Genomic DNA, 13,620 nt, shown 5'->3' with positions numbered 1-13,620 from the left:
AGACAGTGAGGGAACAGGAGATGAACAATGGCAGTCTATTTCAGTGCCTGTCATCCCTCTTCATCTCCCCCCCAGATCACTGATAGGCAGACTGCTGACCTGAGTTCTCACAAGACCCGACCTACTCCATCTCCGATTGGTTGGCTTCATTGGTTACATTATCTCTGCTTGACTCAAACTGTTAACTCACACAGTAGCTCTGGTAATGTCTGCTTTCTGTGGTTTTTGAGCAGTACTTTTTTGAGTTGGCTTTGCTTTGCCCAGCCCACTCTGCTGCAGGGACCTCCTGAGACTCCGATGGCTTCAGTCCTGCCCTGGGCCAGCACTCGTGGACAAGAGTGCTACCCCTTGATGAGCAGTTCTCTCAAATTGAAAATACTGCAAGCTGTGTGTCATTTGAAATTATGTTTAAGATTGTGGTGACACGCCACAACCAGCATCCCTCTTCTTTTCCCCGGTGCAGCAGGACAAGCGCTCATTTGTTTTCCACCCAGCTCAGTGTTTTATCTCTATCATCATATATCATCATCATTTCCTATCTGTACAGCTCTCTTTCTCCCGGACAGCCCCCTTTCCTCTTTCCCTCTTTCACTTGCTCTCATTTGCATAACATTGTTGCAGGAGATAGCTTTCATCTTTTCAGTATCAGATTGGAAGGAGTGAAAATTACATTACCTGTCATATTACGAAGCGCTCCATCTCAGGGTTCAGCAGATCATGACTGCAGGGGCCCTCAAGCAGCAGAGTCAGCGCATTTAGAAACCATTTAAAAGAAAGGAAGTGAATTGTAGAAAAGGCAATGGTCAAGATAACATTTAGTAACATATATACTGTAAGCTGCAATGCAAGTTGTATGAGTGGGAGCATGGATTTTGTCCTGTCTTAAAAAGTTCCTGTGTGTGTGATTCAGAATGCAATGGAAAAGTCTGGTGTGGGTGGACAAAGAGGGCTGAATCTGTGTGAACACATTATCGTCTGGCTAATGTGCAGAGTCTTATCAGATTCACGTTGAGACTGTTTCCCCTCCATTGCCTCATGTCTAGTCACGTCTTGGGGCTGCTCCTTCCCTCTGAGCTCAGATATCCCTGGTGATTTTGGCAGGATGAGAATTGGCATTTTGGATATTTCCTGAGAAATCCAGAGATTTACCTTCAGTCAGACAGAATGAAAGCTTTTTCAACAGGGCTCCAGATAAAAGCCATGATGATAAGGAAGGCGAGCTGTGCCTGACTCTGAATATTCAAAGCTGCTGTCCGCAATTCAGTATGCATAGCATCCTTCCATCTGGCTGCTTATTGAGTTGATAGTCAGTACAGAGTTGATGTAATTTGACAAACAAGGTTTTACTTTATGTGTGACCCCTATCACCCAATGTTTACATCCATTGGTTCTTAGCTAGCTGTCATTCATCGATCCATTTTGTACTCTCCCAGTTGACAGCTGCCTACAGCGGTGATTGGTACTTATAGTACTTGACTAGGTGGTGGAACCCTTACTTTTCTTCATGATTTGAAAGCTTTTGCTTGCTGCTGAGCGAGCATGGACCTGTGCTGAAATATGTGAGACAGTTCTATAAGCTCAGTGCAAAACTGTTCCACTAATCTGTAGTTTCTACTGTGGCAGTTGTACTAGTTTACAGTTTATGTATGCTGTTGACAATGACAGAGGTTTCGCAGTGTTGATACGTGTTCACCCACCAGCAAAACAGGAGACAGGTTTCATGTTGCTCATATCAAGTTACATTCACAAGTGCTAATGAGGAGACTAATTCTGCTTCGCTGCTTGTGTTGTAGACCGGTTAGCTTGTAGAGTAGTTGATTTGTACTGTTTTGTATATTATGCGTAATATTTGTTAGGGTTTTCATTCGTCTGTGAATGTACATGTCGCCTGCCGTGCTAGACACCAACCGACTGGGTCGTCTGACTGCCTTTTTTCCCTTCTTTTAAACTTTCAAACTCGCGTCGGCTCTGCTATTGTTTGTTGTTTGTGTTAATGGTGCCGGCTCTCTGGTTGCTGTATGGTTGCTACTGGATTACTTCATGCTGCCTGGAAATTTACATCAATCTTAGCATGGACACCCTTTGTGGACTCTGCTTTTTCTGCTTTTCTGGCTGTCTGTGGAGGTTTACAGTGTTTCCCTTAGAATCAGACTTTAATTGTGGCGGTGGATGTCCAGCTGGTGTGCCATAGAGCACGGACACTCGAGACTTCCATCCACAGAGTCGGCTAACTTCCGGTTTAGTGGCGAGCTTACTTGGATGGGGATAAAATGTCACCGGATGGCTCTTCTAGACTCTCCAAATTTCACTGGACCAGATTGTCTAAATGCTGACCGGTAAAACCAGTCATTTTGCGGGTTGTGTTAGGCTTTTATTACCATTTTACAAATGCATCTTTCAATGTTAGCTTTTAGGAAAAAGTCCCCAGTGCATCACATGTAATTACAATGTAAATGTAATTACACGGCTTTGCCACGACAAAAACTGGCTTCAAGGCCTGGTGCTGACAAATGTTCACAGACGAGCTGTGAGCCAATGTTAACCAAATGCATGAATACAGGACTGTCTCCATCCTTACATTTATGGAGATGTGGCCATAAGGCTTGTCTGAGTGATGAAGCTTAAAGCCAAACCTTAGTCTACGCTTTTGCTTAACTTTTTAATTTTTTTTGTTAGGTGAAGCGACACAAGACAAGTAAGAGACAAAAAAACCCCAAACTTGGTCCTCAGCCTTTTCAACCCTGGGAGATCTCTCCACCTTTGAAGATTTGGTTTGGTAAGGTGGATGATATGTCATAAGTATGTGTACAGTGAGGAGGATTATAAAATACATGGGGCTGTAGAGAGGACAGAATCAGTGAGGTAGTCATTCCTCATTGATCAACTGGAGGCACCTGGATACAAGCTATCCAGAGCAGCTACTGACAGTTTTCAGAAACTCCACCTTTGAATAGCTCTGTTGATGTTGACACGGGTCGTCGCTCTTGCCTTATCATTGTCCTTTAAACATTGTTTTTGTTCTTCTGACCTTCTCCTCTTTGGCTGTTTTTCAACCATCTCTTTGTCTTCATTACATGAGGCAGAATTACCTCACGGCCAGTCGGATTGCTCACTTTACTGCATTCCACACAACCCTTATGACTGACTGCTTGGGGGGGAATCATGTTATGTTCCCCAATACTGATGAAAAGAGCAGCACACAGTCATCTTCCTAAGCTTTGCTGTCACCCACACAGTGTTTGAGGGTCCCGAGTGAGGCAAACTACCAAAATGTAATAATACTGGAAAAGGTGACAGTTTTGGTCACTACATTAGAAACATGTTTTGTACAACATTCGAGTTACCCCTGAGTTGTGATATTTTTGCCTCATTCTGCAATATTTGGTTTTGTGGACTCTTTATATCATTACTTGCAAGAGAGGGATTCAGACAGCTTAATTATATTATTGTAAGCCTGGAAAGGTAGAAAACTATATTCTTAAAAAATTACCTTTAGAGTGTGTGTGTGTGTGTGTGTGTGTGTGTGTGCGCGCTCGTGTGCATGTTTGACTGTGCCCTCCTGATATTTAGCTCATGTGTCATCAAACAAGCATGGAGGCAGTGGTTATGTCTGCTGTTTTTTTCAGCCTGTCAGTGCAAGGAGACAGTGCTGTGATGCTAACCAGAGCAGACAAACCATCATTGGCGGTTAAATATGGAGAGGCATCCACACACATGTCTGTGAGTCTGAATGGTTGCCAGGCAACAGAATTAGCCAGCATTTAGCATCCTTTCACAGTCAGAGACTGCCGTCTGCTGTATGTCATAGATTGTGAACATGCACATGTTCATGTGGGTGCATGTGCACTGCTTCTTGCAGGAAATGAATCAAGGTTCAAGTTCAATTTGTTTAAAATTTTACATCATCACAGTTGTAAAACAGCAGTGAATTTGATGCAACATCACAGAAAACCAAAAAACCCAAACAAATTAAAGCTGCAAGCAGCATTATGCAGGCCCTCGCACCCTTGTGCATTTTAGAGTGTACAGCTGTTGTGACTTTTAATGGATAGTTTCCAGGTCTAATATTTATGTAAGTGTGCAACCCTGATGAGGATACGGTGATGGATGCAAAGTCTCTCATTTCTTCCCAGGCATTTTTAATGAAGCTTTCAAGTTTATGGTAATTAGGTCTTTATTTATGTGGAGTGGGCCCCTTTTATAAGATATTTCACTTGCCTTAAAAACTTGGGGCCGATCAAAAATCTTTTATCTATGAAAAGCACCAGTCTCCCCCTGACATCGATACTGAACTCATGTCTGTGCAGAAAACCTGGGAGAAAGATGTTTGTAAATGTCAGTGTGTCCAGCTCTCAGTTGTTTGTAGCTTCTAACTGAATCTCTTAATTTCTGTTTGTACTTTACTGTGTTTTACTGTTTCATTGTGTGTCTTTTAATTGTTTCAGCTCCTGCTGATTAAAACACAATGTTTCCTATAATGCTGCTTCATAATATATGTATGAAATGTAGAGGTTTTAAGACAGGTAACAGTGAGCCCATTAACAAAAACAATAGTTGAGTCCCAGGGGACCAGGAATGGGCCACATGGGTCCTGGCACATGGTCCAACCCTTCACCAAATATTCTTTTCAATGTAGGCTGAAATCAAGAAAAAGGCTCAGAGAAGATCACTGGAGATGTGCAAGGTCTGGTACAAAGGAGTTGATTGGGTTCTACAAGACAGCAACAGCAAGACACACTGAGTTTGGTCCTGATAGTGAACTGAATAAGTCCCTTTTGTGCTCCTGCTTTTATGCTGGTGGGGGCCTGAAAGTTCTCCACTTGTTTTCCTTAAACACAACCCCAAAGGACCATTTCAAATGATGGAAGACATTACCTGATTTGTCTGTGGCCCCCCACTCAGAAAAAGGGTCGTATTAGGACGTGAACCCTATCTTACTTGGGCCCCAAGCTGATTGCATTGTCAGCATAAGCGAAAGATAAGACAGTCCCCTGCGGTAAATCCAAGATTTGGAGCTAGTAGATGACTGAAGGGGGCGAGGTAAATCTCTCCCTTACAATAAATCAAAAGAGAAGCACTCTTTCCCCAATTAACACAGAGTTGAAATAGTTTCACTTCATAATGAGAATGTAACTCAAAATCATATGTGATTAAAATAGAGTTTTCACAAGAAAATCCACAGGAATTTAACTGTTGGTGATAATATTCTGAGAATAATCACATAATTTTGCTGGTTTCAGGTGTTTTGTCCAAAATGTTGCTGACATTTCTTTAAAAAATGTGCATAAAACAGCAAGATATTGAATATTACTGCATACGTACTGTTTGGTCAATCTGAGCAAATACTGAAACACTCAATATTGTATCGTTATATTTTTTATTTATATGTGTGTATGTATGTATGTATGTATGTATGTATGTATGTATGTATGTATGTATGTATGTATGTATTTATGTATGTCTGCCTGTCTGTCTTTGAATATCAGTATTTCAGTAATCAGTATCAGTAATTGTGCATTTCATAAGATATTGGAAGCTTGATGTGGCAGTATGTATTTACGAGTGGTTGAGTCCAGTGGTTTTGAGCCATTTGTGGGAACTGAAATATTTTAAAGTACCTCCAAAATTGATGCTAATGTAATTTGAACCGTTGTTTTTGAGCAGTAAATGACTTCATATTATGTCCTTAACGATGTCCCCCAAGACCAGGATGCCTGTCTCCACCCATCTATTCCAATGAAATAGTTTGTGATATCCACATTTTAGTCATCAAAAAACACTGAAATAAGACCTATACATTCGCTTTATTAGTTCAGCACTCAAATCAAAGGAACTGATACTTTTCCAGACCAACAAATCAACTCAGTGTCTTATTGTGCATCTCTTTTTTTTTAGGTCACCATTACCATAGATCAGCATTCGAGTCTTGATGAAATGTAAACTCACCAAAAAACAAAGTAACCTTGTAGTATTGATACATCAACCACACTAGGGGGGATTTTTTTCTATGTTTTTTCATGTTCCTTTTTCTGGAGCAGATGCTGCTGTCTTTCTGTCAGCTTCCTCCTCTAAACACACTCTCCTTTCTATGTTCTCTTTTTCAGGTAGAGGGATGGCTCTGTTCATTCTCCCCCTCTTCTCCGCCATGTTGCCTTCACTCAGCGTGTCTGCATATAATACATCTGCTGGTAATGACTGTTTGTCTCTAATGCAACATCTACAGTTGTCTGTAACAAAATGATTGTGGCTGCGGCAGTACAGTGGATGCCCTAAGGCCTTTGTCTGTTTGTCTGTCTTTTGTTGTTAGTCAGTGAATGTGAAGTGGTGTGCCAGTGTGTTGATATGTAGAGGGTTTATATGACAACATTTCTTCCAATGGTTATCCATCTCTAATTATGTTGGTGCCATTTTGTACAGTGCTTAAGATAGCCAATAACATATGAGTGTGTTTTGTCCATTTTATGGCCCTGCACCAGCTATTACAGTATGTTTTGGGTCGTCCATCTGTCTGCATGTATGTACATGCTGTACACATGAACATACAGCCCATTGTGAACACTATCTCAGTAACAGCTGGAGAGAATATCTTCAAATAGAGGTGCAAAGAGAACAATCTACTGCTCAATGCCAAAAAAACAAGCAGCTGACACACAACCAACTATCATTGTCATTGCACATATCCACCATAGTAAAAAAAAACAAAAAAACAACACAAAAAAGACTCTTAGGAAGGCTAAATTTCACAGCTAAATCCTCCTTATGCATCTGTGCCCAGGGGGATGGTAGTTCATAATCTGTCACTGTATTAATACAATTTATAATGTAACATTATAGTGTGACATTTGTGCCAATAACTGTCAAGCACAGGTGACTCTGCAATGGCTGGAGGGAGGCCCCAAATCAATAATCAGAACCATGATTATATAATCAATATAATCAGCTCAGTTAATGCTTTCAAATGAAAGATTAAACATCTGTCCTCAAAGCTGCAGCGCCATGATTTGGGGAACTTCCAAAACTTCGCATCAGAGCTTTAAATGCAACCAGAGGTGTGTGTGCAACTTGACAGCGTGCACTACACAGATCAGACTGAAAAGGGTCTCTCAGACTATGACAAAGGGTGTCAAGACTTTCCTTTACTTGAGCCAATCGCTACATTCATGTGCTATCCAATTAGGGAAGATGCTGAGGTTGATTTACTCACATCACAAATTGCAACACTGTTTCATCTGAACCCCTCTGCAGTGGAAGACGAGATTTTGACACTACAGGCTGACAATGACATTGCACACACACACACACACACACAATGTATTGTTCCAATTACTCCTGTCGATCGTGTGCAATATTGATGGTTTGTCACCTATGTGCATTAGTGCTTTCAATTTTTATGTGCAATACCAAGGGTTACATTACTCTCTAAATATCAGTTATGTATTGTGTTACATAAAGTATACTCAGTATATGTAGAAATAAATAGATGTTTAGTATTTGTGTAGGTAGATCATGTTGACCAGGTCATTTTTAGAAGTAGCTTGCGAGCCAAAAAAGTGTGGGCACCCCTGCAGTACAGCCCAGTGCCAGCCCAAGCCTTCTGGGGGCCCTAAGCAGAATCAATATTGCACACGATCAACAGGAGTAATTGGAACAATACATTGTGTGTGTGTGTGTGCAATGTCATTGTCAGCCTGTAGTGTCAACATCTCGTCTTCCACTGCAGAAGGGTTCAGATGAAACAGTGTTGCAATTGTGATGTGAGTAAATCAACCTCAGCATCTTCCCTAATTGGATAGCACATGAATGTAGCGATTGGCTCAAGTAAAGGAAAGTCTGGACACCCTTTGTCATAGTCTGAGAGACCCTTTTCAGTCTGATCTGTGTAGTGCACGCTGTCAAGTTGCACACACACCTCTGGTTGCATTTAAAGCTCTGATGCGAAGTTTTGGAAGTTCCCCAAATCATGGCGCTGCAGCTTTGAGGACAGATGTTTAATCTTTCATTTGAAAGCATTAACTGAGCTGATTATATTGACCATGGTTCTGTCAGTTCCTTGCAGCTCTAAATTAACTCACTCAATATGTTTGTGAGATCAGTTAAAAATGCCAATTCTAGCAGCTACTGATCATCATTAAGTTACTTGTACTTACTCTGCATGTTCAGTGACAAGGAGAAACTCCTTTATCTCTGGACAGAGCTCTCGAAATCTCTGCAGGAATGTCCCCCTACTAAGCCATCTCACTACGGTGTGAAGCGAGAGGTCAGAGTAGTTGCAGTCAACCTCCTCCAGATGTGCGCGGAACAATCATCTTTGAAGAAGTCTCGCTTGTTTGGACCAGGCAATTTTTGTTGCAACATCCATTATCTGTCTTACGTTCAGCATTTTAGCACATGATGCTTGTTGGTGTATTATGCAGTGGTAATTCAGGAAGTTGGGAAAGCATGGTCCTGCCTGCACTTGGCAATAAATCCATTTGAGCCCACCATTGCAGGCGCACCGCCCGTTTCTCAATAAAGTTTGTGAAAGACTAAAAGAAAGTCCTCTCCCTGCATTCTCTCTTTCATGGGCAATAATGTTATTAGCTCCTCTTTTGCAGCCATATCTGTAAACACCATAAAAATGCACAACTGGGCTGCATCGCTGGTGTCTGTAGACTTGCAGTCTGCAATGTCTTTCTAAAGCTGCTGAGCCATTACTTCACAGCGCCGTGTAACTGTACTTCTTGATAGCTGAAGAGCTTTGATTGATGATTATGTTTCTGGTTTGTTTGAAAATCTGGAAACAAGGAGTCAACTGCCCCAACGAAGGCTTCTTTTATCATTTCTCGATCTTGGAAGGACTTTTTATGCTAAATTATAGAGTGACTCACCCTTTCTCAGCTCGCTTTTTGGAGGGAAGTCAGTGTCTTACTTTTTATGAACAGTTCGAAAGTGCCTCTCCACATTTCTCTTTTTTGGAATAGCAATGGTAGATTGCAATGGTAGACATTCTGCATGGAAGTGCTAAGTTTTTGGTCTCTTACTTGGTCCAGCTGCCGCAATCTTTTTTCAATATTCCTTCTCTAGAAGATATTTGAAGTCACTTGGCTAGCTAGAATTTTGCAGTATCTGGCGTGTATAAGCATGCATAGTGACACGTGATGCATGACCCACTCCAGGATGGAGGATCAGGGAGATCCTTTCGTCAGCTGGAAGTATCATCATTATTTTGAGGTTGTCTCAGTCAAAGATGCATATAATATTGTCATCCATTTCAAATATGGGACCAGCAAAGCGATTACAGCTGTGAAGAATTCAACATCTTATTTGCTGAAGCATCTGATATGGCAGCACATCAATGTGGAACTTGTTGACAAAAACATGTGCTGACAATAAAGTGTCCTGAAGAGACATTAAGAAAATAATCACTAATTGTCACTGGATATACCTTGGATGAGTTGTTACTTTTACAATTACAAAATTGTACCCTTCTGTTAAAAAAAGACATATCCACTATGTTCACTGAAATAACTTGAAAATGACAAAAGTAATAATAAAAGAAAAATGACATTGCTTTAGAACTGTGGTTCAACATAATTGTTTAAACGGTGAAAAGTAGTCACTGTCCTGTTTGGTATCATGGTGTGTAACACACTGAACATGGACCAGAGAAAGAGAGTTGTCTCAGGAGATTAGAAAGAAAATTATAGACAAGATGTTAAAGGCAAAGGTTATAAGACCATCTCCAAGCTGCTAGATATAACTACAGTTGCACATATTATTCAGAGGTTAAGGTCCACAGGACTGTATCCAACCTCCTTGGATGTGGCTGCAGGAGGAAAATTGAGGACAAATTGAAGAGACGGATAATACGGCTGGTAACCAAAGAGCCCAGAACAACTTCCAAAGAGATTAGAGGTGAACTCCAAGGTCAAGGTACATCAGTATCAGATCGCACCAGAGGTCGCTGTTTGAACCAAAGTGGACTTCATGGAAAATGGCTGAGGAAGACTCCACTGCTGAAAGCAAATCATAAAAACAAGATTGGAATATGCAAAATGCTTAGTGACAAGCCACAAAGCTTCTGGGAGAATGTCCTTTGGACAGATGAGTTTGTCCACAGTTATTTTAGGTGACAGGAGTCCATAAAATAGGCCAGAATTACTGGTGGGATATTTACACTATATTATTATATGTTTGTTATTCACACAATATCAATATGTCATTTTTTAAATATCACAGTTATTGTCAGTAGCTAGACTAGAACTATTTTCCACCTCTAACCACCAGGCTTAATAGGCAGGCAGACATTTGCAACCAATTAGTTTGCTCTAAACTCATAGTGCTTATTACGGGTCCTATATTGGAGCTCATGCTTTGATGGTAATGCTTAGACACAGATGTCAGATCTTTGGAATACAGACATAAACCCGCTGTCAGATTAGTGAGCTGTCTTTTCCTCATGCTGAGCGATGGGGATGGTGGGTGGAGGTGTTGGCTATGCGAGTCATGTCGAGCGGTCTTGACTGTAGTGAGAAATGAGTTGACTATTTAATAATCAGGGTTTTACACTGTGGGTGAACCTGCATGCAGTGGCAGACTTCTGGTGTGTTATCCCCAGGGGAGGCAAGACAGTAATAGAGAGAGAGACTGGAGGTTATCACGGATAAAATACATGTGATGCTGCTTCAGTGATATTTGGCTCTGCAGCGAGCTTGCAGGAAATGGCAAACACAGATGGCTCTGTGGAGCTGGTTTCATCCAAGGACTGATTGTGTCATGTGATTTAAATGGCTTACTGGTGTACATAGTGTGAAGTGAGGTGGTGGGTGTCTTGTGCGATGGTCACAGGGGTCAGTTTCAGGTTAAAGAATTAAAAAAAGTGAAACTTCTTTGTTCAGAAACCACACATTGCTATTTTTTTCTTTCTTGAATAATGGGATTATGTTTCCTTTTATGTTTTTCCTGATCACATTTATACAGTAACACATACATATCCGCAAGCTGCAGTACAACCACAATCTGATCTGTTGGCAAATGTGCAGCAGTTAAGGTCCTTGCTCATGGGCTCCTCAGTGATGGGAATGAGGGAGGGGTCTATATCGTAACGAGCTTGCTTCTCTAACTTTTAGGCTGCCATTTCCCACAACCAGATGTGTTCTGGGTAATAACCAAACCAAGAGTAAAAGCCAACATTTATCAGGCAAATATTTGGGAAAGGCACAGTTGATTTAGCTATGGCCTAACAGGTAAGGTAGATTATTCATTATTATGAGATGCTATAGTGTTGCAGATTTTATATTTTGTTGTTGCCTCAAAAGCAAAATACTGAGGCATTTTCCAAGTGCTGTATCGTAGGCTGTAACTGGAGTTATTTCAGTGTCTTGAAGATGTTTCACCTCTGATCCAAGAGGCTTCTTCATTTCTGAGGAATGACTGAGAATCAAAGATATATCATGTTGCCTTTTATGTAATCCGGTCCGTAAGGATGTCAGTACTCTTATAGAAACACTATAGTTTGTCTACCAGAGAGTACTGACAAGGTTATTTTTCAACTTTGTCCCACTTTTTAAACATATGGGTGACACGATATACTGTGTATTTACAAATCCTCATCCTACCAAAGGTTTACAGATTAAGGCAGCTACAGCTAAAGCTCTTTTAGCAGTCAGAATGTGCCCATAGAATCAGATTTTTATTTTTATTTCTTGTGCAGAAAATAAATTTTGTCATAGCCCAGAAAGGTCATGGGTTCACCCATGTGGACCATGAATTTACCCATCAAATATCATTTAAACCAGTGGTTTGTTGTCATCATGCTGCAGATTAAATGATTGAGCCATGAATATCTAAGACATGTTTAACAAGCAATTGAATATAATGCACCACACAGAAATGATTCCAAAACTGAAGCAGCTGACAAGATTTAGCTCAGAATATATCAAAAGAAACTGTCACCTTCCAAATTCCTACTTTTTTTTCCAGCCGGCTCCATTAACTGTTTTCTCACCCCACTCACTGAAAGCACGTGTCCAAATGAGGCCCTTGCTCAGTTTACAAATAAGTTCTGCTTTGCAGCAACAAGCCCAAACCTCGTATCGATGCTCTAACTGGAGGAAACTCCATGAAGGAGATAGTGAGTGAGCCTTTTGTTTGAAACCCGACCACTGGCCTTTCGCATGTGCCTTAAAAATATAATAGAGGTCTCCATCTAGTGGTAGTATCCTGAAACACTCAGAGAAGCCTTTTGTAAGTGAAAGAATAATCTTGTCTTAGAGTACTTCCTGATAGCTGCAATGCGGTGTTGGTGTTGGAGCTGTTCGTATGCAAAGTGACTGCTGTGTGAAAACTTCCACACACCTGATCAGGTACTGGATGAAGAAGAAGGCATACTTTATTAATCCCCATGTGGAAGTGCATTGTTTTGAGTTTTAACACTCAGGCCACTAAAACATACACATGCACAGACAGGACCTATACACATGCATTAAAGTTAACTGGCAGCTCTTCAGCTACCAGCCCACACTCTGTACTAACTGGTGAACTTGAACTGGCCACTCTCCGGTCCCAGAGCCAAGTCCCTGTGGACTGAGCTACTGCTGCCACAAAGTTGTTGGAATGTCTGTTGGTCCCAGGTTCTGACATCAAGAAGGCTGTTTCAGATGCTTCACTTCACTACCCTGTGTGTGTCTCTTTTCATTCTGAAAGAGGGGTGTGGGAAGTTTGGGTGCTTACAGTGCTATGGTATTTGTAGCACAAATGTCTTTGTCTGCCAGTTGTTTAGAAGGGATGATTAGACTTTTGTTTTGGTTGTGTTCACTCATTTGTTGAGTATAGGTATTACAAAATAATATTTATAGTCTGAGTTATGTCATTACCTGCAGTGGGTTTCCCTCATCACCCCAAACTTAAGTTGCTTTCCTGACAACTGCCGATGTAAATCTGTAAGAAATGTCAAAGTAGAACATTTTTCAAACTGGAGGAAATTAGTTGGGGAATATGGTCAGTGTTAGACTCCTCCACATCTGGTCCTGAGTATATGGGGCAGAATAACTGTAGTTTGATTTTGCTCAGTCCCACACATACAGTGTGTGTTTATGCTAAAGAAGGAACAGTGTGGCACATTGATGATTTAATGACTATTCAATAGGTTTTAGACAACAATGGAGCTCCATGGTGCAAATGAATGGGGCTTTGTGTCGGTACAAATTACTTGTTAATAGTTTCTTTCATTTTTGTTTTGCTCTTTTCAAAGTGTGTGATGTCCATAAAAAAAAAAAACCAAACAAATATATTCTTTAAAATGTACATTAAGCATTTATCTCAAACTAGTGTTGCAGCATCAGTGTTGATTAGCAGAGCTGCATTGTAGCTTATTGATAGGCAAAAGACTGAGACAGACAAGAGCTGTACGGATGGCCAGGTTTTTTTCTGTTCCACCTCACAGTGTGTCTGTCTTTCAGGTTGTGCTATCATCCGTCCTCCCAGGGATGGAGGGATAAGGTACAGAGGTCTGACACAAGAGCAGGTGAGGAATGGCTGCTGCCACACTGCCATTACAGCTCCATAAAGTCTCATGTTGTTCACTTCAAGTTCAAAACAGGGCCTAGATCAACCTTTATATTAGAAATATGTACCCTGCCA

The 13,620-nt window shown here is 41.0% G+C and overlaps 1 protein-coding gene across 7 annotated transcripts in view; it reads left to right on the top strand.

The window, feature by feature from the left end:
* gabbr1b (gamma-aminobutyric acid (GABA) B receptor, 1b) overlaps positions 1-13,620 on the top strand; it is a 122,533-nt gene that overhangs the window by 3,924 nt on the left and 104,989 nt on the right. For 5 of the 7 annotated variants that reach the window (XM_037092427.1, XM_037092422.1, XM_037092428.1 and 2 more), the window contains exons 2-3: positions 6,105-6,188; positions 13,440-13,504. In XM_037092427.1, coding sequence (XP_036948322.1) covers positions 6,113-6,188; positions 13,440-13,504 — 141 coding nt within the window. In that variant the 5' untranslated portion in view covers positions 6,105-6,112. Of the gene's footprint in view, positions 1-2,676; positions 2,777-6,104; positions 6,189-13,439; positions 13,505-13,620 lie in introns of those variants that run through there. The other 2 variants (XM_037092423.1, XM_037092425.1) reach the window with 2 other exon arrangements.

The sequence above is a fragment of the Acanthopagrus latus genome, chromosome 3 (genome assembly GCF_904848185.1).
Source record: "Acanthopagrus latus isolate v.2019 chromosome 3, fAcaLat1.1, whole genome shotgun sequence".
NCBI lineage: Eukaryota > Metazoa > Chordata > Actinopteri > Spariformes > Sparidae > Acanthopagrus > Acanthopagrus latus.
Note: the sequence above shows the minus strand (reverse complement) of the source record. Positions and strands in the feature narration are given on the sequence as shown.